This window comes from Bacillus rossius, chromosome 15, assembly GCF_032445375.1.
Source record: "Bacillus rossius redtenbacheri isolate Brsri chromosome 15, Brsri_v3, whole genome shotgun sequence".
In the NCBI taxonomy this organism is placed as follows: domain Eukaryota; kingdom Metazoa; phylum Arthropoda; class Insecta; order Phasmatodea; family Bacillidae; genus Bacillus; species Bacillus rossius.
In genome coordinates, this window is record NC_086342.1 from 8,959,323 (window position 1) to 8,985,330 (window position 26,008).

The 26,008-nt window shown below is 39.1% G+C and overlaps 1 protein-coding gene across 2 annotated transcripts in view; it reads right to left on the reverse strand.

Annotated features, from left to right (window-relative positions):
• Window positions 1-26,008, reverse strand: part of LOC134539535 (uncharacterized) — a 96,375-nt gene that overhangs the window by 17,412 nt on the left and 52,955 nt on the right. For both annotated transcript variants that reach the window (XM_063381638.1, XM_063381637.1), the window contains exons 2-3: window positions 8,745-8,844; window positions 7,389-7,490 (exon numbers count right to left, since the gene is read on the reverse strand). In XM_063381638.1, the coding sequence (XP_063237708.1) occupies window positions 7,389-7,490; window positions 8,745-8,844 (202 nt within the window). The remainder of the gene's footprint in view (window positions 1-7,388; window positions 7,491-8,744; window positions 8,845-26,008) is intronic.

The following is a 26,008-nucleotide window of genomic DNA, read 5'->3' on the forward strand; positions in this document are numbered from 1 at the left end:
GTGTTCGTCTGTGCTGTGATATATAAATTTTTTTCACCCGAGTGATTCCGCGTTCATGTGATTCCTAGAGACCTGCAAAATTCGCGGTTTCGATGGCCTTCAGGATAGACTGCACATACCCCTGTACACTCGGGCAAATAACGCAAGTTCATTGGCTGCCGCGACTTGTAAGTCGTCTCAGCTGGTTTGTCTGTGATTCGATCCTTCTTTGGTTGAGGGTTTATAACTGGTTGAGATTCGTCCAGATGAACAGTAAGCCAATAGAAAAATTATCTAAGAGGTATGTGTGTTTGAATTCTAGCCTATCACCGAATGAATCCGCGAATTTTGCAGGTCTCTAGTGATTCCCTATGCTGTTCATGCATTTCACTTTTGACATCAGCGGTTTTTCTGTGTGTCTGCGTATTCATCAATGTTTTCCGTTATCGAGGTTTCTCTATGACACGCGGAGTAACCAACAAGAGCTTACATCCAGAAAAAAATATATATCTTTCAAAGAAGAGAATCAAGAATCGTTTAGAGAACGTGCATAAATGTAGCTAATGTAGCTGGCCATAGATCAAAATGGTGTTTAACTTCAGTAGCCAACCGGTGTTTTCGCCAGATGTATAATCGCGAGGGGCTAGCTCGTACCAACCAGTGAAAGTGGCTGAGTGGTTGCACAGCTGTGGTTGAGCACAGGCGTGCCAGATACCTGTTATTACAAACTCGTCGGTGTTTGAGAACTGGCGGTCAGTGGTCAAGGACAGGAAGTCAAGGCAACCTGCTGAAACGCCTGCGGAAAAGGCGTAAAGGGGGAAAGGTGGGGGGGAGAAGGTTCAGTAAACAGTTGAAAATGGGTTTGTCTGTAAAGTAGGTTTACGGACGATAATTTTACGTGATAACGTCATAAGAAAACAATTATGAAAAATTGCATGCTTTTTTAATTTTCAAATATTATCTACAGTTTTTGCAAATTTGATTTAAATAATTTGTTTAAATATAATCACGAACAATTAGTTAAAAAGCCCGCCTTAAACTGTTGGATATTATAGAAGATTTTCTCGCATGGTGGTTGGCCGGTTCTTGCACGCTCGGATCAGAAGGAACGTGACAATGAATGAGTCATGCTTTTTCGTGTGTGCAGCCGGCGTTCATCTATTTATAAGACTGATTTATAAGATTGATTCAATATAAAATTTAAAATCTTGATTAGATAATTTTTTTACGATTCATACATAATATTTATTTAATATTTTTTTTAAATATCCTACCTCGTCCTAGTTGTTAGCAGTGAAAATTTAAAACATATTTATTTTACTACATATTTGAATGTACTACATATATCATATGCTGTAGTGTGTCCCACACGTGACACTAAATAATAATCTGTCACTTCTCTAAATTTGTCACTGTGGTACTCTTCTACAGCACATTAAAAAGCAAACATTTTTTTTTAAATATAACTATAAATATATTTTAATTTACCTGACCCTAAAGTTGTAAGTGAAAATAAATGGCAGTAAATGCATGCCTTGCACGTGATTCCGGGTATTTAATTTTCCCGCTTATTCTATGGAATAAATTAATAATAACTATAAACCAGTCAGTTATTTTATAATATGCAATTATGCGTGGTTAATATATTTCAGATGATATTAATTGCACGAGATAAAATATTACTAGAAAATTAGTTTTACTATCCCACACTTGATGGTGGAATCACCCTAATATTTTAAGTACGAGCACCAACTAGTGGAATATTTAAAAGTTCTGTATCTCAATGCATTTCAATGTAGAAAAGTGATTGTTTATGTGAATACGTTTTCAGTACATATCACTCCTCATATTGGTTGGCAGTCGTGGTTGTCTGTGGCACCAGATATTTCACCGACTGTTCTTATGGCACGTGCTTCACATCCATGTGAATATTCTCACGTGCGACGCAGCCAGTGCATGCAATAAGATCCTCATGTAAGGCAGCAGAATAAGGTACGCGTCAAAACACTACCAATAAAGGTCCTGCCAACACAGTCGAACATACACTTCCAACTCCTTCCATTTAAGTTGGTAAAATGACGTTAAAAGGGTCATGACGTCATCGTAAACTACATTAGCGTGGTCATGTTTGTGTTACGAGTTTAAAGTGACTTCAGCTTCAATGAAATATTTTGTACTGGGTTCTAAAAAAATATGTTTTATTGTTGACGGAATCAAACAATCAGAATCGTGCGAAAACGTAAAAGGGGTAAGTTTCCTTCTGAACGAATCTTCAAAATGGTGAAGTGCACACGTAATATGTCGTATGTAAAGCAGACTGCTCAGTCAGGGGCGCAACAACTGAATTTCCAAAGGGGGGGCAATATACCTTTATAAAAAGAATCATGGATCCCCCCTATTGAAGCGGGGGTCCGGGGGTCCTCCCCCGGGAAAATTTGTATTTCAAGGTGGAAAATGGTGCTATTTAAGCAGTTTTATTATCTAAAAATTGATTACACAGCACTTTCTTTGCCCCGTTTTCCCCCACTTCAAGGTTTCAGCGGTGGGGGGGGGGGGGGGGGAAATACCCTGTTGTTGCGCCCCTGTGCTCAGTGGGTGTCGCAGCCTTGATTGCAGGCAGAATGACACTGATTGGCCAGCTCCTCAGCCAATCACGGCCGCCCGCAAGCAACAGCCACCGCTCGGCTGTGAATGGCCCTGCATGAAAATACTGCGGCAGAACACCAGGCATAGAGTTGTTAATCACCCTTGAAGATGGCTTCAACAAGGCATGCCAAAACTTTCGGGCACGCCATCATTTCCACGGACAAGAAGTAGTTAGTGCTGCTACAAGTAAACGACTGTACATTTTCTTAAAAACGTTCCTTTTGTAACGTCCCAAATGTATGTGTGCTTATAATTTTTTTTTGGGAAACTACAAAACATGATTGTTCATAAAACCATGAGTTTTAAAAAGTCAACAATATCTACGTTGTTGTATGTCTCTACCTCGGAGGCATAAGACACTATGTCCACTTTTGGGAAAGTGGATTTTTAACCATAAACTTGATCATCGTTTAATGTATTTTCTAGTGGCATACAGCACTAAGATTTACGATATGTCAAAAATTAAGATATTTTAGGTTAACAAAAAAGTTGAGTAAATAAGTTAAGTAATATTTTAAATTATTTAAACTGTTGTCATGCAAAAAAGTTTGTTTACGTGACATAATTTCCTATGTACCTATGCCTTCGAGGTATGGAGTTGTAGATTTACAAAGTTATTTTCCAAACAATTAATTTATAAATTTAGAAAAAAAAAACATTCCTCGTTGCGGTGTCCAAGTGTGACGCCATGACGTGAGAGACCGCGTCGAGTCGATTGATGTCTTGTCAAATGCGTGGTGTTTATTTTTAGCCTTTCACCAATTTTCGCATACCGTGAGCCCGCGCGACGCCTCTATTTTTAAGGCCCGCGCGCGCTTTCACCTGCTGATGCACGGTTTCGGTCCCTGTGCGTGCGGGCACGAACCGCCGAAAAGGAAAGCGTCGTTAAAATGTCCGCCATCCGTCTCTTCCTGCTCCACGATCCGACCGGCATCCGGACTACAACCTGCGCGTGTACGTGCGCAGTAAACAAGAGCAAAAAAAAAAAAAAAGAGCAAGTTTTTCAGTACTCGCCAAAGAAGTGTAACATATCTAACGAGCAAATTAATGTGTCCTCGTGTTGAAAATGCGAAACTCGGACACGAAATTTAACATAGAATTCTTTTAAAAAAAATAATAATGCCAAGCATGATAAATATACGAAAATAATTGTGTTTTCAACTGCCTACATTTCTTGACGCGAATCACACGTAGTTTCCGCAAACCGCCGCGAGAATTCGCTGCCGGATCAACTACGTCGACTATCGAATCATTCGATTTTCAGAGCTATTATAACGAATCGGCTCCGATAAAAGCGAAAGACTTGGAAAAAAAAATGCTAAAGCCCGGTTTTGGACCTGATTTTCGGTCATGTATTTTATTTATAATACTGCCCATCTTGTTTATATTCACTAAACAGTTGATACTTTAAAGTTTTTTTTTTATGAGCTTCGGTTCGCGCCAACCACCACAGATGGCAGCACCGTTGTTGTTACAACCTTTCCGTCCCATGCGACTACCGTTCCATTCTCGATATTACTCCCACCAAATGCTTGTTTGACAAGTTGGATCTAGAGACCGGAAAAATTGGCGGATTCATTTCGCGATATGCTAAAATGTAAATAATTGTACCTTTCTGCAACTTCTGCTATTGGTTCACTGTTAATCTGGAGGAGTGTGGGTCAATTACAGACCCTCAGTCAAAGCAGTATCGAATCACATGTTCAAAGTTATTTGATGGATAAAATTGGAAGTATTTTCCGTCCAATACCACCCCTGCGACTCTACTGTCAAAAATTGTAGTTGGGAGACAAATATCTGACAGTGTGGCAGGGCCTTAAGAAGTGCGTCGCACGTGTCTGTACGAGTGAGGCAACTTGACGGACGAGGAGGGACGTGTTGAGAGAGAGAGAGAGAGAGTGAGAGAGTGTGAGAGAGAGAGAGAGAGAGAGAGAGAGAGAGGCGTCAGGCACCTCCAAGGTCCCGGACAGCGACAGCCTCGTGTTGAAGTCGCCGCGTCGACAGTAGGATTCAGAAGCTGAATGTCCGACCAAGGGGGGAAAGACACACAAAATACGCCATCTTGTTTCCAGCAGCTTTCGGACTATAGGAATCCTCTATTATTAGATTTTTTTAAAATTTAACTTTTGTTAAAACTCGTATAATATAATTTAATGGAACAACACGTGGTGATCATGCTTTAACGAGGCCATTTTTTTAATACTAAACGATACAAAAGTTATGGCATGTACATTTTTGAAACCAAAACGATATATATATATATATATATATATATATATATATAGATTCCTACCTCTCCTCCTTGACTGAGATTCTTGGCGACCATATTTTATTACTACAATTTGCAGCTATCTTCGAAGTGTACTACAAAGAAGTGCACTTTATATATACAGTGTAAACTCTTTATAACGTCACTCGATTTAACGACAAACTCCTTAAAACGTCGAAATTGCTTGACTTTGGTTGGTTTACCTTGTTTTCTATACAATAATACACTCTATATAGCGTCACGCTCACTCTGCTTAACGACAACAATAGGCATTATAAATCATTAAGCAGTACTTTCTAAGTTGCCGAAGTTGATAAGAACTACAGGTGTATACGTTTTTTTGTTTGCTGTTTTGTTGTTGTATTATCTAGCACGTGTTTACTTCGACTGACGTACCGGAGGTTCTAAGAAATTTTGTCTTTTGTTTTTGTATGATGAATTTGCACATGTTTACCTCGGTCACTAGACTTTTGTCAAGTTGTTACACGTTATCATTTTCGCAGTTGCTTTCAGACTTTCGAACGAAACGAAAATCTTTATGTATTGACGATAAAGTTTTATTAAGCACTTGATGCAGCGAAACTATTAGATACTTTTTATATAATCAAGGTGATCCGGCAGTATCTCAAGATATCAGTAAAATACATAAGAAAATACAATTAAAATATCGGAGCAGCAAAAAAACATCAGACGAAGATAACAGTCTACACGCAAATAAGTGTTGTTATTTGTATGAATATTAATGTTCGTGTGTAAAATGTGTACTACATAAGTAAATACACATTATTATAGAATAGTAAAATTCTATCTTTTATTTCTCTCCATTTAACGGCCACACACTACAACGTCGAAAAATGCCGAGTACGTTAAGTGTCGTTATATCGAGTTTACACTGTATATGTATATGTGTGTGTGAGAGAGAGTTTTTTTTTAAAGGATGAGTCATGGTGAAAAATGCTAATTCATTGAAGGTGAAGAGGCTGCTGGGGTAAAAGACCATAAGCCACAAAATTGCCAAAACAGTTAACGGCCTGCAAACAGGAAGGAAATAAAACGTTCTCCTGTGGTTTTGCCAGCAGTAAACAGCAAGTAAAATATATAAGGATGAATCACGTGGGTCCGTCATATTTTTTTCGAGATTTCTGAGACTTCCGCAGGTGGCAGCACCGTACCTACACATTTCCGTTCGTTCGACTCCCGTTCCATTCATGAAATTATTCCTACCAAATGCAGCATGCCGAGAAATAAGACGTTTAAACATTTAGAAAAAAAATCAAATCAACCGTGGCGAGTGTGAGACCGAACACGTTCCCCGTTCAATGTCACAGGAACGTGAAGTAATGCCGACGCAGACGTAAAAAAAAAAAAAAAAAAAAAAAAAAAAAACATTTTTATTCGTGTGTCGACAGTGACTGGCGGCATGTGGTCAGCGCGCGCCCCTAGTGGCTTATGGTTAGAAAGCTCGCGGCGGCCATGTTTATAAAAAAAAAGTAAAAATCAAACACCGGTGTGACCTTCACCGCTGTCTGGAGCGGGCAAGGTTTCGTAAAAGTCAGTCCCGCTCCGCTGTCGAGACATAACGACAACACCCGTGCTACAACCGGCGACAAGGTCGTATTCAGATAGAAACGTGAAAAGTAAGTGTGGGGTGGGAGAGCATTTTTTTTTTCTTCGGAATTCAACCTCTTTCATGGGTGAAGAAGGGGCCATGTTGCCATACGATAATCCCTACTAATATGTATTATAAACGCGGAAAGTGTGTTTGTCTGTTTGTCCTTCCTTCGAGCAGGGACGGATCGACATTTTTTTTTGCACATAGATAGTTTATGGGCCGGAGAGTAACATAGACTACACATAATTACTAAATTCCATCCCCAAGGGAGTTTTCATTTAGTTTTATAATATAAAACCACAGGAGGTAAGTTATAGACACACAAACAGTGAGTTTGTGTCGTTTCTCTATGTCCATAGTAAGGGCTGGCAACTTCCTATTCTCCCGGGCCACACCGGGTACTTCAGACTGACCGAACCACCCACTGATCGGCCGAACCACCCACTGATCGGCCGAACCACCCACTGATAGACCGAACCGCCCCCTGATAGACCGAACCACCCACTGATCGGCCGAACCACCCACTGATCGGCCGAACCACCCACTGTTCGGCCGAACCACCCACTGATCGGCCGAACCACACACTGTTCGGCCGAACCACCCACTGATCGGCCGAACCACCCACTGATAGACCGAACCGCCCCCTGATAGACCGAACCACCCACTGATCGGCCGAACCACCCACTGATCGGCCGAACCACCCACTGATCGGTCGAACCACCCCCTGATAGACAGAACCACCCACTGATCGGCCGAACCACCCACTGTTCGGCCGAACCACCCACTGATCGGCCGAACCACCCAGCCGACAGAAAGGGAAAGGAAACTGAGCTCGCGTGGCCTAGAGGAGCTGGACTAGTTCCAGGAGGACTGACGACTCACCTATCCTGTTGCTGCCCGGAGGGACGAAACCATACCCGGAGGCTCCGGGTATCACGCCGCTGGTCTCCTCCGGAAGATCTCCCGGAGGGAACAGCACAGGTCCTGCACAGACGTCACAGTCACGTGAAGAAGACCCCTTCACAAACCATACCTGGTTGGGACACGACCGCAACCCAACTCGTAGTCCCGTATTCCAGAATGTGTCTAGACCAGAGCCCAGTAAGGTTACAAGATCGGCAAAAGTTCCAATAAACTGTGCCCTGCGCAAGGCTAGAAACTGCTTTCAACGCATTCCAGAGGATGTATCGCAACCATCGACACAACTGTTACGGCAAAAATAATAGAGATAGCAGTACCGTCGCACGAATAAAATTGTGTTATACTTAATTTTCTCAAATACTTTTTAAGTGGCGATTATTTTCTTTTTGTTATGGCCATTAAAAGAGTACAAAATATACTTCAGGATAGTTTCGCTACCATAAAGTTAATTGCAGCTAATATTGTTCTTTCAACAAAAACTCTGTTTATTTATTTGTTTATTTGAAGTATTTGGATCTCTGCATATTTTTTAAAGTAAAAAAAAATACTATTTGATTGACAAGCGTGCAGAAAGTATTTAATCATTTCTCAATATTTTACGCATTGCTTGTTCCAGCCTGAAAACTCGACTGTCTCTTTTTTTTTGTCATAATCCGTTTATTTCGCTGGCAATTTCTTTTCTTTTTTTTTTACTCGCGGCTTTACATAACACAAAGCTGCGACAACAAAAAAAAGGGGGGGGGGAATTTTCTGCGCAAGAACCTGACTGCTCAACTCGCGCACGCTACCGCCGATTGTCCTCACAGCTCCGTAGAGAAACTGGCGCGCCCGACGCCTAGGCCTTGTGAACTATCATTGTCGCGATAACATCGCTCCAGACTGCCAAGAAACGAAAACACTCAACGTCACTCTTTTCACTTCAGACTGAGCAGCACGCTCCACACTGGAAATATATATATATATTTTTTTTCAGTAAACGGAACAGAAATATTCATGTATAATTACATATATTTGTAAATTTATTACTCTTAAATGAAAACAACTATGTCACTACAGGTGTTCGCAATAATACTGGTTTCAGATTCTTAACCTGGCGTTTATGCATTTGTGTGCATTAAACCATTTAAGTAGATATACTAATGTTCATATTTAGATTGTTTGTCAAATTGTTGCCAGTGATTGTTAAACTTAAATTCTGAAGGTAACTCAGTTCTTGTAGCTCAAAATTTCAATTTTGAACATTCTGATTAACATTAGTGAGTACGTAATAGAATACGCGGGAACGAAATTGAACTGGTACGGCAACGCTGTACTCACCCCTGTTTTCCCTGGAGGAACCGCTAGACAGGAAGTTCGAGAAAGGGAAGTCGTCTTGAGCCGTCACCACTGCCAGGAGACACAGGCACACTAGCGCGATCTGTGGAGAGAAAGAAAAAACAACTTAGCTTTACCAACGAGCTGTAAATCTTATACCTACCCTTCCCTTCTGTTCTTTATGTATAGTGAATACAATTTAAGGCATTTTAAAGTTATTCCAGCATATTATTAATCATTTCTAAACAACCAGTGTGAATTAAATGATTTTTTGATTGGGGTTTCTACTCTTAAGCACAGAAATAATAAGTATGTCATGAACATATCCAAACTTTCTCTAGGCTGCAATTGACCAATCTATTAATGGTTAGATACTTCAACATTTGTCATTTTATCATGTGTTGAAAATATTGTGTGGAAGTGTCGTTTTTCGCAGTATCAAATTTGACAACTTTTTTTTTCTTTTTTACAAACACGCTTTAATTAGCTTTACTTGTATGCAACTAGATAACGAACTATGTAAACAAATCTGCTTCTTACTGTCGTATCGATTTGAAACTTTGCAAGTAGGCAATATGTAATCCCGATGACTTGGCACCATCGAACTGATCTGATGATACAGGCAAAAAGGTGGATAGTGGAACTCTTCAATGGCTACCAGTGGTTTTTTTTTTAAGATATATTTTCTGTTTAAACATTTTCATCTAAATTAATTACAGTAACATTGCTCGGAACTTTAAAAAATTTCCACTGAAATTCACGTATTGGAGCACCATATACCGTGGCTATTTTCCATACGGGATATATCATGGGTTCAGTTCCAATCGTTTCCATTTCTCCAAAAGGGAATTTTTTCCATCCCCACTCCAAGCAAATTCCGGTATGGTTTCTTGGTCTCAGACGTCAGGTTGGTTATTTAATTTTCTTTTAGTTTCTAGTTTTTGAAGGTTTTCCCTACAAATTTATCACAATGAGCTTTTTTGCATTTTTGTTTCGTGTCCAATTTTTCACAACCGAAATTTAATAAATCTTATCTATTAATGGTGGAAAAATCACACCAGGTAACATAATTAAGACCACTTGTGTGACATTTTGGGGCTAAAAAATAGCGTTTATTAAATATCTGATGTGAAAATTTATGTCCAAACATTAAATTCAATCTATCTAATAAACTTACGGGAAAATACCTCCATTATAAGTAATTAGAGTAAAAGGAAACTTGGCATGTGAGAACGAGTTTGATCGTAGATCGATACCCTCCATTTTAAATTATTTATTCAAATTTTTGTTTTAGAATGTAGTTTTTCCATGCGGTCTCCACCTGGACACAAATTATATTTTGACTGTTATTTTCAAATGTGTTATATCTGGCTGCGGATACCATTGTTTTCTCCCTTTATCGTAGGTTCACATGAGTAATAACGAATTTCAAATTCAGGCGTACCAGTAACATGAAGAGCTTCGATGTTTGATAAATTTTTACGTGTAAAAAAACCTACTAAAGGATACAAAAATGTCTACAGTTGAGATGATCTCTCCAACTTGATATTTATTCATTTTCCCTGTCCTTTCAAGGCTCTGTTTGGAAATTTGCTTCGACTCACTATGACGTTTTGGCAGTTTCATTTGCAGACGAGTATTTCGCTGTTGAAATAAAAACAAATAGTTCTCCCGGTACGCTTTTATCACGTACACTGTTTTCATATAATTTATGTTACAGTTGATTAGATAAAAATCCGAGACAGAAAAAAATAATCGAACTCGACGATCTGACCGAAACGATTGTCAAAGTCGGAACAGGGAAAAACGCGTTGAGAACATTTGGTACAAATTACTGCTCAAATTTCCGTTGGGTCCAACAAACATTTCACCCGGAGCAGAAAAACTAAGTTGTAAACTAGATCAAACATCGCCCTCTTGCGTTGAACCCCGACAAGTGACCGAACAAAAGAACGCTGTTTGCTTGTTATCAGAATCAGGGTGTTATTGGCGGTTTTTTTCTGTAGCACCACGGCATGTGTGGGGGTGACGTCGCAAACAACTTTCATCCCCGTTTTGTTTACAACGCTTTGGGGACACGCTTGTTTTTCGAGGTTGGCTACACTGGTCTGCGCACCGCTGGTCGGGAGAACTACGCCTACGAGCTTCAAAGAAAAGGAAAACACATAAGATTTTCTGGAAATAAAGTACGTTATCTTAGGCTCTAAAGATAATCTCAGCCCTATACGACTTGGGCAGTTGTTCTCAAACATACAACGGCAGTCATTCATCGTTCCTTTTTTTTTTTTTTACCAAGTTAAACTTTCTGTTAAATATTTTATGAATTAAATCAATGATAAGACATTTTATCCCAAACTTAGATATTTAGCTAAAAAAAAGATCATAAACACACTACAGTCCAAACTAAGTCATTCAAAAACTCGCTTATTTTCATAAGTTTGAGTTGTCTGTGAGGCGGTGGCCCTTGCCTTAATGTAGAGTCATATATTTCTTAATTGGTTTGTCTAAATTCCCTTTCGGCCGCCACCTTCAAAATTATTCGGTTTGGATTAATGTTTTAACGTAACTTCACTGGAAACTTAGTATTTTTTATTGGTAACTATCTTCCCCTGAGACGTCGTCGCACGTCTTTGATCTTTTCTTAATTATGTAAACCTTTAAATATAACTGCACTTTGCAGTAGTTTGTAAAATGTAAACAGTTTGAATTGTAATACTTGACACTGTTTTTAATTCACGTAAACTGCGTTGTTTAATGGGATCGTTACACGGTGTAGCCGGCTTACCTTTAAGCCCGTTTTGTCTAAAATCATTGTTCTTTGATTATTGTATTTAACCTTGCTTAAATTTGTATTGACTTAACTTCATCAGTAACCTAATGTTTTGATTTGTTATTTGAATAAAATGTCTGTGTACCTGATACCTTTTACCTTGCTTACCTAAACTATACTCCATTCACGTAAACCCCAGTCCTTGCCAGGTTCTGGCCATCTATCCCAATGCTCCAAAGCTAGACAAGCTTTACAAATTAACAACTTCCAACCATTCAAAATTAATTTCGCATAATCTGGTAAGACTGCGACGACATATTTGTGGCAACAGGAATAACATGTACTTACTGTACTTACATTTAAAAAAATATGTAACGTTAGAGACAGTTGCGCGTATCAGCTCACAACTCATGTTAGCCAATCACAAAACAACGTGAAAGAGAATAAAAAACTAAACTATATTCTCGATATTAATAATAACTGCCCGTATGAAAAAGTTAATAAAATAACTTTAATTTATTATACGTCAACATTATGTGTCTATATTCGTTTGACGTGCACGAAAGCGATAAAATTATCATACATACTGCAAGAAAAAACTGCCAATAAAAATTGTTCGAATCGATTTATATGCACGACATGTTGCTGGCAATGGCGAAGTTTTTCTTTGGCGAGACATACTTTGTTGCTTCCAATGAAACTGAAACTGGCTGTGTCTGACTTGTTACTCAGCCTTAGAGACAGGCATGCCTTGCTACAACCACATATACTAAATTATAACTGAACGCTTGCCATTTTTATTCCGTTGTCGTCTTGCCTGTGTCGCTGGAACCTCATTCCTCTTCCGTTTCTATCAGCCACTCTTCTTTCTCACCACCGATAAGGCATCGCGTGCGAAATAGATCGAAAAGCAGACACTTAATTCTTAAATCGGCGTAAATAAAGTTTTAAAAAAAAAGTACATTGTACAGTATTTTTTAATTGAACTGAAATGATCGTGTAAAATTACAGGTATTCGTAGCAACTGCTGTATCGCTACATAAAACAGTTCGCAGTAATAATGGGCTCGGATTCTTACCCGGGCGTTCTGCTTTGTGTTGTGCCAGTACTTGAAAAGTTATTTGCAATCCTTTCCCTGGATAGTTTTCCATTGTTAATTGCGCACATTAATAAGCGTAACAAAAATAAAATAAATTATAATTGTTTAATATTCCATTTTTCCCCTTGGTTTAAAAAAAAAATTTAAAAATGTTTTGATTGCAGATTTATACATTGTACATTGTACAAATCTTCGATCAAAATTTATAAACTATGCGCCGATTTTCGTAAGCGTGACAAGAAATATTCAGTCTTGTACACATATATGCAAAATATATATATGCCTAATATATAAACATATATAATATATTATATATGCATTATATAGCCTACACACAAATAACCTGAGCTGTTTGTTGTACCAATTAAGGATTAATTTTTTCATGTATTACAAACTATTTCTTGGCAACTGGTCTTTTGCTAAAGAACAAAGAATAATTTCCGTGTAAATGATACTACGCATGGCGTGTGCAATAAATGCGGGACACCCCAAACATTGGTCTAATTGGATTTTACGGTGGAAACATTTTTGAAAGGACCGTACTTCGTGACGGAAGTTACCACAGATGAAACAATTTCTGTACTATTACAAAAAATTCCTTTGGAGACCAGTTGCCAAGAAATAATTTTGTAATACTACAAGAAAGATATTGTAACTTTGTACCTCACATGGCTGTGGTTATTTCTGTATGTACTAAATACGCGTTTTCGAGATAATACTGACTGTTTATTACGAAAATGAGCGATAAATTTCATATTTTAACAGATATTTCAGTAAAAAAAATTTTAAACCATTTAAAAATGTTATTAAATATTTAATAAATTGATTTTATTCTGTTCTTAGGTTATTAATATGTGCAAATAATACTGGATAGCTATTCAGGGAACGGTTTACAAATAACTTTAACTATTGGAAGTACTGGGACAACACAAAGTGAAAATTCTTTTGAAAATCCGAACCCAGAATTATTTCGAATTTTTTTTTGTAGTGATACAGATATTTTCATGTAAATGTACAAATTTGCAAATATCAGTAATTTTAAACTTTATTATTTATGTTCTATTCACAAAAAAAAATAATAATTACATTGTACTTGAGTTTTAACGAACGGAAATTCAGGCGTATTCTCGCAGAATTTCCGCAATGTTTTCGAAACAATACGAAACGGTGATGAGATTTTTTTTAAAAAAAAGGGGGGGGGGGAGTTACTTCAACCTCGTGGCAACAGGACGTCTCTGGATAGTTCCTTACACCGTGGAAGAAACAATTGCGTGGAATTGCGTATAGCTTTGAGGAAATAAATTCCGAGGGTATAGCGTGTTGGCGCGCGCCAGGAAACAGGGGGGGGGGGTGTAAGGGGGGGTGGTAAAAGGAGGGGGGACCCAGATAAAGAGGAGTGGTGGGGGTGAGGGGCTGACTCGCTCTCATTACTCCACGCCAGAGTTGCCAACTTCTTCGGTAACTGCGGGGGGACATACGATAACATAGGTACGAGTACGGTGCGCGGTAATGTTTGCGTTGTGGTGAGGTAATTTTGGCATCTGTAGGGACCGGACAAATTCGCGATTTCTTTTCGCGACGGGACCATAATCCAAATACGTTTACCTTTTCGCTGCTTTCAGTGATTGGGCCACAGTTTTTCTGAAGGACACTGGACCAATGGAAAACCCTCAACAAAAAAAGTATCGAATGAAAAGCATCACAGTTAACAGGTGTCACGAGTCAGTAGCCAATTTGTGCAGGTGTAATTTTCCCGATTGCATAGAGGATCGTGGAGTCTATCTTAAAGGTCGTTGAAATCGCTTATTTTTCCGTCCCTAAACATTAGATATGAGTTTTTTTTTTAAGCAGAAATCCTTATAATTCATATTTCAAGTTTTTTTTTTCTTTTCAAAATGTAATGATGTTGACTAAAGTTGTTTTCATTACCGCTCTAAAGTTAGAAGTATTATTACATTTTTTACAGCTGGTGTACCATTGCATAGATTATAGGATTTCTTAGTAGAAAATTTAGATTAATCCTTTTATGAGTTGGTAGAGAGAGACCTAACGTCTTAGTCAAAAGCAGTCGTATCTTTTGGAATACGTTTCAAAACATTTATGCCAATATTTTTACTGTTTTAAATTCTCAGAAAAAATTATGCAGGTTTAATCACAGCATTCATCTCGAAAGAAGAGATAGCTCAAAAATGTAGACTAATTCATTTCTTTACTGTCTATAATTTTAAGCTCAAGTATAAAATTTACGTTGTTATATTTATTTTATTTTCTCGGTGTATTGAAACAAATTCCTCATGAAGACTAATTTTGGTTACTTGTGCGATAACTTTTCTTTTTTGACAATAGGTTCCCCCCCCCCCCCCTTTTTTTTTTCTCTTTGTCTTTGGCTGTCTTCACCTTAGATGTTGGCAGCCTCGCTCCATGCTATCGGTCGTGTTTATTTACTCTTGGAGGAGTTTTGACTTGGGGGGGGGGGAGGGGGGTGGCAGGGTGGGATGCCAACGTCTCTTTCTTCCGCCAGCGCCATTCTCTCTTTTGGCGATGATCCTTCCTCCCCCCTCCTTGACCAATTACTTCACCTGGCTTCCACCCCCCCTTCCGAGATGTTCGCCGACGTCGTTATGGGGGTGCCTCTAATTTCAGGTCATGATTTTATATTTATATGAATTACTGATCAACTTTTAGACTTTTTCAATTGTTTAACTGTCACGAAATGAAAAAAAAATATATACAGCGCATACTTTTTTATATAATTAGCTGCCAAAGTTACATTTTTAACGTTTTCGGGTTGTACAAATAAGGAGAATTTAATTTATTGCAGAACTGAAACTTTTTAGGTTTAACTGCAATGCCACTGGCTACTTCATGATATGGTTTACATTTCTATCACAAAACTCATTTCATGTTTCTTGGCTGTCAAAATCGTAACAGATTTGAGAATTTTGAAATGCCAGGTAAAATTAATTAATATTTTCTTAAAGAAATTCAAACCATTTCTTGAAGTAGCCAGCGGTGTTGCAGTTAAACCTAAAAAAAAGTTTCAGTTCTGCAATAAATTAAATTCTCCAAATTCGTACAACCCAAAAAAAAACGTTAAAAATGTAACTTTGGCAGTTAATTATGCAAAAAAGGATGAGCTGTATGTATATATTTTCATTTCGTGAAGGTTCGCCAATTGAAAACGTCTACAAGTTTATCTGTAATTACGGTAAATATAAAATCTTGGCCTGAAATGTGAGGCACCCCCCTTAACGGGCCTCCCTAGTAAAAATGTTTAGCGCGGTGGGCCACTGGCCACGTGCTACAGCCAGTGGTTGGGCGGGGCGATATACCTGAGATTGTCGCCTGCGCTGCGGTGGAGGGGGGAGAGGGCGTTTCAGCGAGGGGGGCGGAATAATGGGAGGGTTGTCATTGTGTGGAGCCATTTGCTACTTATACCTGCGTTATCTGCGAACAAGATCGTGGCAAGAAAGGTGACTGTTTTTCCCCTTTCGCTACAGTCAATATCCATGAAATGCAAACAATCGTCAATTCTAATTAAAACATATATTTTTATTTTTTAATGAACGTTCTACATAATTAAGAGATTTACATACATTACAAAACATGCTGTCACCAAAAATCGATGCGTTAGCGTGTGCTTTCAGAAAAAAAATTTCAGATTCGTAGTGTCGATTAATAAAGTCCCATCATTATTTAAAAAACATAGTGTTCCGCTAACTTCTGATGCTACTAGGGAGGCCCCTTAAGTTTCCTCGGCCGGGAAGGCCGTGACGTAACGAGCAGCTCGCCGAGTGACGTCACGTGTTCGGGAGGGTCTCGGAAGGGAACGAACTGCGAGACTCCTGGGCGATGTCTCTAGACGCTCTGCGGTTTCTTGAAGTGAAACTTCTTTGCAGGCGAGCAAGTCATCAGAGCGTTAACATAAAACGGCCAAACGCCCGTTGTAGGATAAGGGGGGCAGGGAAGGGGAAGGGGGGGGGGGAAGAAAGCGACAAAGTGCAACTTTTAGGAGTAGGGTACTCGATGGCTGAGAGGGGGAAGAACGATCTATGGCATACTTGCACACGTTCTTCATGCATTTCTCATTTGTTAATTTTCGCTTCCGGCGCATGTGACGGCTACGCACCCATGTGTTTGTTTATATATATATATACATATATCGTTTTACGTCTCGTCGCCAGTTAGGTCATTAGACTCACGGATGGAAGAACTGGAAACTTCGAGTAATTATTTGAAGATAGGATACGATTATACATTTGAACGACGTTTTCATTCGATCATGGACGGGAAACGTAGAAATTCGCGGTATTGCTTTTAGACACACACACACACTTATACATTACAAGTTGGTACCTAGGGGAACACATTTTATCCAATTAACCAAATAACCTTGTTGATCAATAGTAACGTTAACAACACTTTTAACACTCACGGGAGCAAAACCAGTAGAAAATCCTTATATTTAAATAAGAAAAATCATAACTATTATATATTTTTGATATTTTCTAAAATGTATCACTAGAGACCAGAAAATATTTTCGTGTTAACTTCATGATATGCTAGATATTCAAATAATTATACCTTTGTGATGCTTCTGCTATTGGTTCACTGTCAATCTACGGGACTCTTGGCCAATTAGAAACACTCAACAAAAGAAGTATCGAATATTGAATATCCAAATATCGGACACAACTCTATGCCTTTTACTACATTATATTTCTTTGAAAACAGTCATTTTATTATTTTAGTTCTATTAATTATATGCATGCAAAATTAAATTAATTTCTTTATTACGACTAGTAGGTATAAATTCGTTAAAAAAAAAGAGGACATAAATGGGAAAAGGAAAATTGAAACATTATTAGCATGTAAATTAAAGTGGTGGTCAGTACAAATTTCAGTTCATGATTTCGTATTAGAAAAACTTTTTTAAAATAAAAACATCATAGAAATTTAAGTTCCAGTTAGGCTTCGAGTTTTGCTTCATATAATTAATTTTCAAATTTGCCGGGGGAAGGGACTACATAAAAGCAAAAAAAAAAAAAAAAAAAAAAAAAAGATCATAGCCTCGCAAAGTAATTTGCCGCTGCTGCGCTGCTAACAAATATTTCAGGTTCTTTTATCAGGATGTAGCCACGCTTGCTTTATTTACTCAATGAATACTGCGTCAAGTCGCTATTACTTGTGTAGCTGATGACCTACGCTATGCTTACGGTTTGCGTCGTGGTAACGGTTCAGAAAAAAGACCGTGTCTTATGGAAGCGACTGTGTTTAAACGACAGAAATTATAGTCCGTGCTTGCAAACCAACATCGAGTATCATTCCCGCAATTATATTTTTGGGCGATGCGATTCACAGAAAAAATTAACTTCTGTACTTTTACGCGAGATCCCTCTGGAAGAAACCAGTCGCCAAGAAATAGTTTGTAACACTACAAGAAAGTTAATGTAACTTAGTACAACGCGGCGCTGTGAAATATGTTTATTGAGATAAAACTGAGCACTTCTTACGAAAATTGGCGCTTCATTTTATATATTAATTAATATTTCAATCAAACGTGATTTTAACATAATCGTATTTTCAATAATCAAATACCGGAAATCTATTCAGGGAACGGTTTACAAATAACTTTTTAACTATTAGAGTTACTGGGACAACACAAAGCATAAATTACGTGGTAATAATCCGAACCCAGTGTTACTGCGAACACTATTTGGTATTTTTTTTTCTTTCGTTTAATTGTACAAATTTACAAATATCTGTGAGTTTACATGAATAAATCTGTTCTAATTGGGAAAAAAAAAATAAATAAATTACGGTGTATGGCGACGGTGAGGTAGAAAGTGTCTTCGTCTGTTGGTACGTCACGGCTTGCCATGACCAGGCAAAACTCTTCACTCCTTGTCTTCTTTTTTTTTACAGCAAAATATTTCTTTTTTCCCCCGTGCGTGCGGGACTCTGGGACCGCGAGTCGTGACGAGGTGTTTCTCCTCCGGGTCTCGGACGAGACCCCGCAAGGTCGCTGTCCCTCCTCCCCCCCCCCCCCCCCCCCCCGCTCTGCCTCTCCACGGTCCCGTCGACGGGGCGACCTCCGCGCCCACGCGCTCCGGGAGTTGCCGAGCTAGCCCTGTCGCGCGCGCAGAGACGTACCTGTCCTCCTTCCCGGGGTGCTGTCACAACTTTGAAACACACGAGATAGAATCTTCTAAGTCATGCCTGTTCTAAGTTGTGTGTTTCTAAGTTGTATGGCTCTGCATTACGCGTTTCTAAGTTATGACAATTCTAAGTTGTGATGGTTCTAAGTTATGACTTTCTAAGTTATGACTTTCTAAGTTATGACGTTTCTAAGTTGCGTGTTTCTACGTTGTGTGTTTCTAATTTATGATCGTTCTAACTTATGACATTTCTAAGTTACGTGGATTTTTTTCGAGGTTTCTAAGTTATGACTGTTCTAAATTGTGTGTTTCTAAGTTATGTTTGGTTCCCCGACTGGGCGACCTCCACGCGCACTAGATTTGAAGGCACTAGACCAAACAGGCACTAGAACGAAAAGCACGAAAAACACTAGACCGAAAAGCACTAGGCCGAAAAGCTCTAGACCAAAAGGCACTAGACCGAACAGGCACTAGACCGAAAATCTCTAGACCAAAAGGCACTAGACCAAAAATCACTATACAGAACAGGCTCTAGACCGAAAAACCCTAGACAAAAAAAGCTCTAGACCAAAATGCACTAGCCCAAAAGGCACTAGTCCGAACAGGCACTATAGCAAAAAGCACTAGACCGAAAAGCTCTAGACCAAAAGGCATTAGACCAAAAAGCACTATACAGAACAGGCACTAGAACGAAAAGCACTAGACCGAAAAGCCCTAGACCAAAAAGCTCTGCACCAAAAGGCACTAGACCGAATGGCACCAGACCGAAGGGACTAGACCGAACAGATACTTAATTGAAAAGTCACTAGACCTAAAGGTACTAGACTGGAAGGCACTAGACCGAAAGTCGTTTCTCCGAAATTTCGGTCAAATGACTTTTGGTCTGTTGCTACCCGAAGGGATATTATTGTTGCGCAGAGCTCCAGGAAAAAAAAAAAAAAAAACCACGAGATTTTAAAACTGCTCAAGATATCCGAGTGTAAGTCTGTCCACGGAGAGCACTGAATGATACGTCGAGGGCGGATGAGTAAGTCATCTTCATTTACATGCCATCTGATGTCACGGTGACCACTCAGAACTTACAGTTGCCCCGCGCACGACGAGAAGCGAAGGCGAGCGTCGCACCTACCATCAGTGGCGGATCCAGAGTTTCACCTCGGAGGGGGCACTCTAGGATTTCACAACAGCCAGAGAAAAAAAGCCTTAAAATTACTAAATTTGTATTTAATCTACTCACACTACACATAACATCCACCCACCAGATTTTTATGATTCTACAAGAAATTCATTAATTATATAAAAATATTTTATTGGTTTCAGAAACAATCATTTTTGTCGGCAATATTAATGTAGCAGACAACTGGATTTCGGGGGGGGGGGGGGGCACTTGCCCCTGGTGCCCCCCCCCCCCTGGATCCGCCACTGCCTACCATCCACGCCTCATCAACACAAACACAAACACACCCCTGGTTATATTCGCGGGGGCCCTCACCCTTTTGACGTGACAAAGTCTAATTAATCGATGAACGCCGGCTGCACGCACGAAAAAGTGTCACTGTGTCCCGTTACGCACATTGTTCCGTTACGCTGTGTCCCGTTACGCTAATTGTACGCTTGCGCCGCATCCATCTCTCTTCCACTCGACTGTTTATGAAGTTAAGTGAAAAGTTAATGTGATTACAACAACAATTTCGGCAATAAAGGTTAATTATTCTTGCATTTTAAAAATCTGATTACTAGTATCATGTCAAGTATTTATTCTTTTATTATTAACATAAAAATGATTCAATTATATTCATAAAAGTATGCAATCATTTCATCAATGTTTTGTTATGACGTTGTCACGTTAAACTATCGTCCGTAAATCGACTTTACAGACAACCAATTTTTTTTTTTTTAGTCGCTCACGCAATCTCGCCCAGTGTAACCGAGTCTCCGAGATTGTCACGACTCGCCGGGCGACGGTAAACGCTCCGCTGGATCCCAGGCCGCACCGCGCCGCCCCGGGTGAAAACATCGCTCTCTTGTTTTTGCGTCTCCGCTCCTTTGCCCCCCCCCCCCCCTCCTCCGCGAGTAGGAGCCCCTCGGCGCGCGACATTCCCCGCGCTCGCGGCGGCTCACTTCCGGTTCCTTTGCCCGCACCAGAGACTCCGTATCACGCGCCACGTTTGTTTTTCTATTCCCCCCCCCCCCCCCCCCCGCTAACCCAATAATACAATAATACTTCTATTCAAAGGCTATTTCTAAAATTGTTAAACTCGTTGCCTCCCTTTCATTGTTTTTTTCCCCCCTTCCATAAAATAGTTTCACAACAGATATTCTCTCTCTCCCAGTTGAAATTTCACGGATGTAAAAAAAAAAAAAAACGCGCAAGTCTTTGTAATTACCATCACTTCACTTGCACGCTTTATTTTTTTACACCCATGATATAGTGAATATCTGTTGAAAATATTTGTGGCGGGACAACAAATTCAAGGGACGTATCGAGTTGAAATATTTTATAATTAACCACTTAAATTAAAATAATGACCTGGAAAAAAAAACGAAAGAAAAATAAACATGGCTGTGAACTACGCAAGATACGCAAGAACGCGAGGAACGCTTCACGCAAGAGAAATCAACGACGACGTTTGCAAACATCCAATTAAGAAACTGCGCAAGACGCAAAAAAAAAACGCAATATAAGCATCTGCAAAATATAAAATTGTCGCGTTCGTTTCAAATTACGTTTCCATCTTCAATATTTAAAGTGGAACGTTTCGAAAACTTTTGTAAGATAGACTGCATGTTCATATAATGTTTAATTTTTTTTTATTTTATTCATTACGTTTTAACTTGATAAACTTTCGTGCAGAAAAATAAAATAAGACTTTAAACAAATTTTGACAATTTAAAATGTTTTGTGGTTCTTACAGGTATTCGTGTTACACATGAATTATTAAAAGAAGCCCGGGGAAGAAATTTGTTTTCTTCGTTTTTACAATTTAATGATATACAGATGCTTTCATCGTTTACAACTCCATGTTGTAGAGTTTGTTTTCTTCGTTTTTACAGTTCCAGGTTGTAGAGTTTATTTCTTCGTTTTTACAGCCTTAAATTGTAGAGTTTGCTTTCTTTTTTTACAATTTCAATTTATAAAGTTTGTTTCTTATTCTCTACAATTCCAAGTTGTAGGATGGCTTTCTTTGTTTTTACAACTCTATGTTGTAGTGTTTGTTTTCTTAATCTTTACCATTCTAAATAGTAAAATTTGGTTTCTTGTATTTTACAACATTAGTTGTAGAGTTTGTTTTCTTCGTTGTTGTACATTTCCAAGTTGTAGAGTTGGTGACGGCTTGCGAGATTCGTGTTTTATCAACGACAGTTTATTTTTCTCCTTGTGTTGTATGCGTGTTGAGTCGTTTCGTCGACTGCGCAGTTCGCAAACCTGGCGCGAGCCTTGTTCCAGCTGCGTGAAGCCTGAAGACCCCGGTCAGCTTGTTCCGACCGCGTCGGGAGGTCGTTAGCCGGTGTTGGCCCGCGCGCGGAGGAGACGAAAAATCGATTAATGTAATTCTATTAGTTTGCGTTTACGACGCGAGGTGGTTTCCAAGTACACTCACGTACCAGGGGGAAAAGAAAGCAAAAAAACCTCGTTGAGAGTAAAAAAAAAAAGAAAACAGGGTGGCAGAAAAGAAAACTACACGCTTCAAAAAAAAATGGTAGCGCTTATTTGAAGGCGTGTCTGCGGTTGCACGAGTCCACCTGCCTGTAGTCAGTTTCTTCTTCGTCGTCGTTGTTGTTGTTGTTGTTGTTGTTGTTGTTGTTGTTGTTGTTGTTGTTGTTGTTGTTTAAGCAGGAATTGCAATAGCCCGTCACCTCCGTCCGCCCGCCCGTCAAAATCTTTGTTAACTTCATACTTTCGACGGACCTACCAAATTATATCGAAATATTTGAAGTTAGTTTAATTATTTTTATGCTTACATAATTAATTTTAAAAAAACATTTAACGGTAGGGTTTTGAAACAAACAAAAAAAAAAGTCCGATTCAGAAAAGTGTAGTTAACTACGCATGGTAACTCTGAAAAAAAATTAACTAAACACCAGAGTGAAAAAAAAAACACATTACGATAGTGCATGGCTTATAAGACTGACACACTAATTTAATTATACAAGAGAAATTCTGTGCAAAAATTAAGTTTTTTTCAACAGTTGGCAGAATGTGCAAGGGAAAATATTATGACGTACGAACGGGGTGTTGTAGATCGGTCGGCGGCAAACGGACGGACAATGGACGGACGCGACGGACTGTTGTAATTCCGGCTTTGGGCAGAAACAAGCCTCAAAAACATTGGACTGGTCCGCGACCTACTCGTTCGCCCTGCGAGCAACTGCAGAACTTTTAGGCAGTCGCAGTTTAATCGCATTTGACTCAATGGACGCTAAAGGTTTTACGGATTACCACGTTACTTGCTGAGCTCATCGAAGAATAAACTTGTAGCTAATATTTCTAAAAAAAAAACCCTAGATAAAGTTATATTTAAAAAAATTAGGGAAGCTCACCCAGAAAAATAAAAACCTAATGCTCCATTGCCAACCAAAAACCTCCATTGCGGGGTGTAGTTTCCTCAATTATTTTCGTCTGAAATTTTGAAAAAAAATTTAATGATTTGTATCGAATTAATAATATAATTATATTTGGTAGTTTTTCAACACTTAAAAAGCGTGGGTGTTAACAAATCGTTTTGAGAACCCTAAAGACTAATTTATATTTCGTTCCTAACATGAAATGAGAGAATCGCGTTATAAAATTTTTTTAATTAACTGTTTCTATGTAGCCTTTATCAAAAATCTTCGTTTTTGTGATATAAAATAATACTTGTTTAATAAAAAAATGGTTTTCCTCAAATCCTGAAAAGATAAAAATTCTGGGCTTTTTGAACAAAACTATAATTTCAACGACTTACGAATGCTATTCTACAATTAAATGGTTTAACTTCAAAAACAACATACAAATGTTTTATTCAAAGCTGCATGCCATACGCTTGAATATAAATATAAATTAATGAAATCTAATTCAATTTATAAAAAAAATATTTAAATGATCATCCAGGTGTGTGATAACATTATTTAAAATCATGAGGCTATTTCACAAATTTATAGATATGTACACGATAGTTTAACCAAACATACTCTTAAAAAGTATACGAGTGATGTCGGAGGTATGTTCAAAGTTATTTTTTTTTTAATGGACCAAAAATGTTCATGTAAAATTACAGGTAGTTGTAAATTTGAATATTCACATAAAAACAATTGCATCAATACAAAATAGTGTTCCGCAGTAATACTGGATTCGAAGTATTACCCGGGGAATTTATGCTTTGTGTTGTCCCAGTACCTCCAATACATATTTAAAGTTATTTGTAAACCATTTTCTGAAAAGTTTTTACAGTATCAACTGCACGCATTAATAAGCATGATAGAACAAAACGAATTCAAGTTGTTTAATATTCGATTATCTTTTCAAAAGTTAAAAAATAAACAAAATTCAGCTTGAATGAAAACATCGATTAAAATGCTAAATCGTGCGCCGATTTTCACGATGAAAATACTCAAGTCTTTCACGCGCGCGTGCAGAAATAACCATAGCCGCGTGTCGTACAAAGTTACAGTCATCTCTCTTGTGGTGTTACAGAAACTACTTCTCTCTGCAACTGTGGTTTCCGAAGGAATGTCATTGTAACAGTAGAGGAACATATTTTTTTTTCTTTTCCTGTGTGGGCGCGACCATAACAGGCTTTCTACCTCCTCACCACTTGGGCGTCGCGTGTAAATGAGCAGAACCGCCGAAGGACAAGCTTCCTTTTTTTTTTGCTCTGAGACATAAAAAATTTAAAAAATAAAAATCCGCACATCCGGAGACCCTGACGGCGCTCGCAACCTTCTTGAAGGCCGCTGGACTGTAGGCTGTCTGTCCTCCAGGTAGGAGGTGGGGCGGCCCTGAACAGACATCTGTGTTCCCAACCTGTGGTCGGTACCCTCCACCTGTCCTCCCAAATGTGCGCCCTATAGGTAGGGACTGGAAAAATTCGCAGTTTCAATTACCACTAGGATAGACTCCACAATTCTCTATGTACTCGGGCAACTATCACCTGGTCATTGGCTACCGACTCGGGACACCTGTTTACTGCGATTCTTGTGATTCGATACTTCTTTTGTTGAGTGTTTGCCATTGGCTCAGAGTCCTTCAGGTAAATTGCGGTCCAATCACTGTTGCAGCATTAAGTTAAACGAGTTTGGATTCCAGCCTGTCTCGAAAGGAATCCGCGAATTTTTACGGTCTCTACCTATAGGGTAGATTGGGAGTTGGCTTACACATCAATTTTTATACATTCCAGAGAAAGTAATATCGAGACAAATACGTCAAGGGATTGAGGCTTTAAACCACCCCACAAGGTGGGCCTCAACTTAAATATTGGATTTAGACCAGCTGTGATCTCACAAAAAAAAATCGACAAATCAAACGCGCTGTCTACACCCGCGCAAACGAGCAGAGTAAAACAAACATTAGCGGAGAATGTTATGAGAATAATTCGCGCAACGTTAGGCCCTGCAGGGTGTACCTCTAACAACTTACAATGACTTGTTCTTGGACTTCGACTGCGATACTTTTATTTTCAAACAAAAGTTCACGCTTGGCGGGGCACACGCCTCAGGATTACTCTCCCCCCCCCCCCTTTTTTTTTGATCAGGAAGTGTGTTAGAGCCTCAGCCATGACCAGACCAGGGCAACCCAAAATAGTCATAACCTTAGCCCTCCCGCCTCACTTGGCTAACTAGACAGTTGACTGTGTCCTTAGCCCTTGGACTTTGTCAGCACTGCTGGCGCCTACCCCCGATCGCCCACGTCACAGGCAGATGTCAGCCGGGAGAGGGAGTCCCGGATTGGACGCGACACTGTAGCGGCAGTCAAGGACTCCGTCAACACCGCCGTCAAACATTCGTCTCCAGTGCCTTTGTGCAACAGAATCGGAATAGGAAGTAAGTAGGTACTTATTTTTCGGAAAATGGCTTCCAATTTTCTCCATCAAATGTATTCGGACAGTCATGTCACACTATGAAAGGTTTTTTTTGTCTGAGCTATCTCAAACTTATTTTCAATCTTTTTTCTTCCAATTTTGAAATTAAATAATTATTCGGAGTGCTGGATGGATTTTTTTTAAGACACAACATATGTGCGACTTTTTCTTGTTTTTTTACA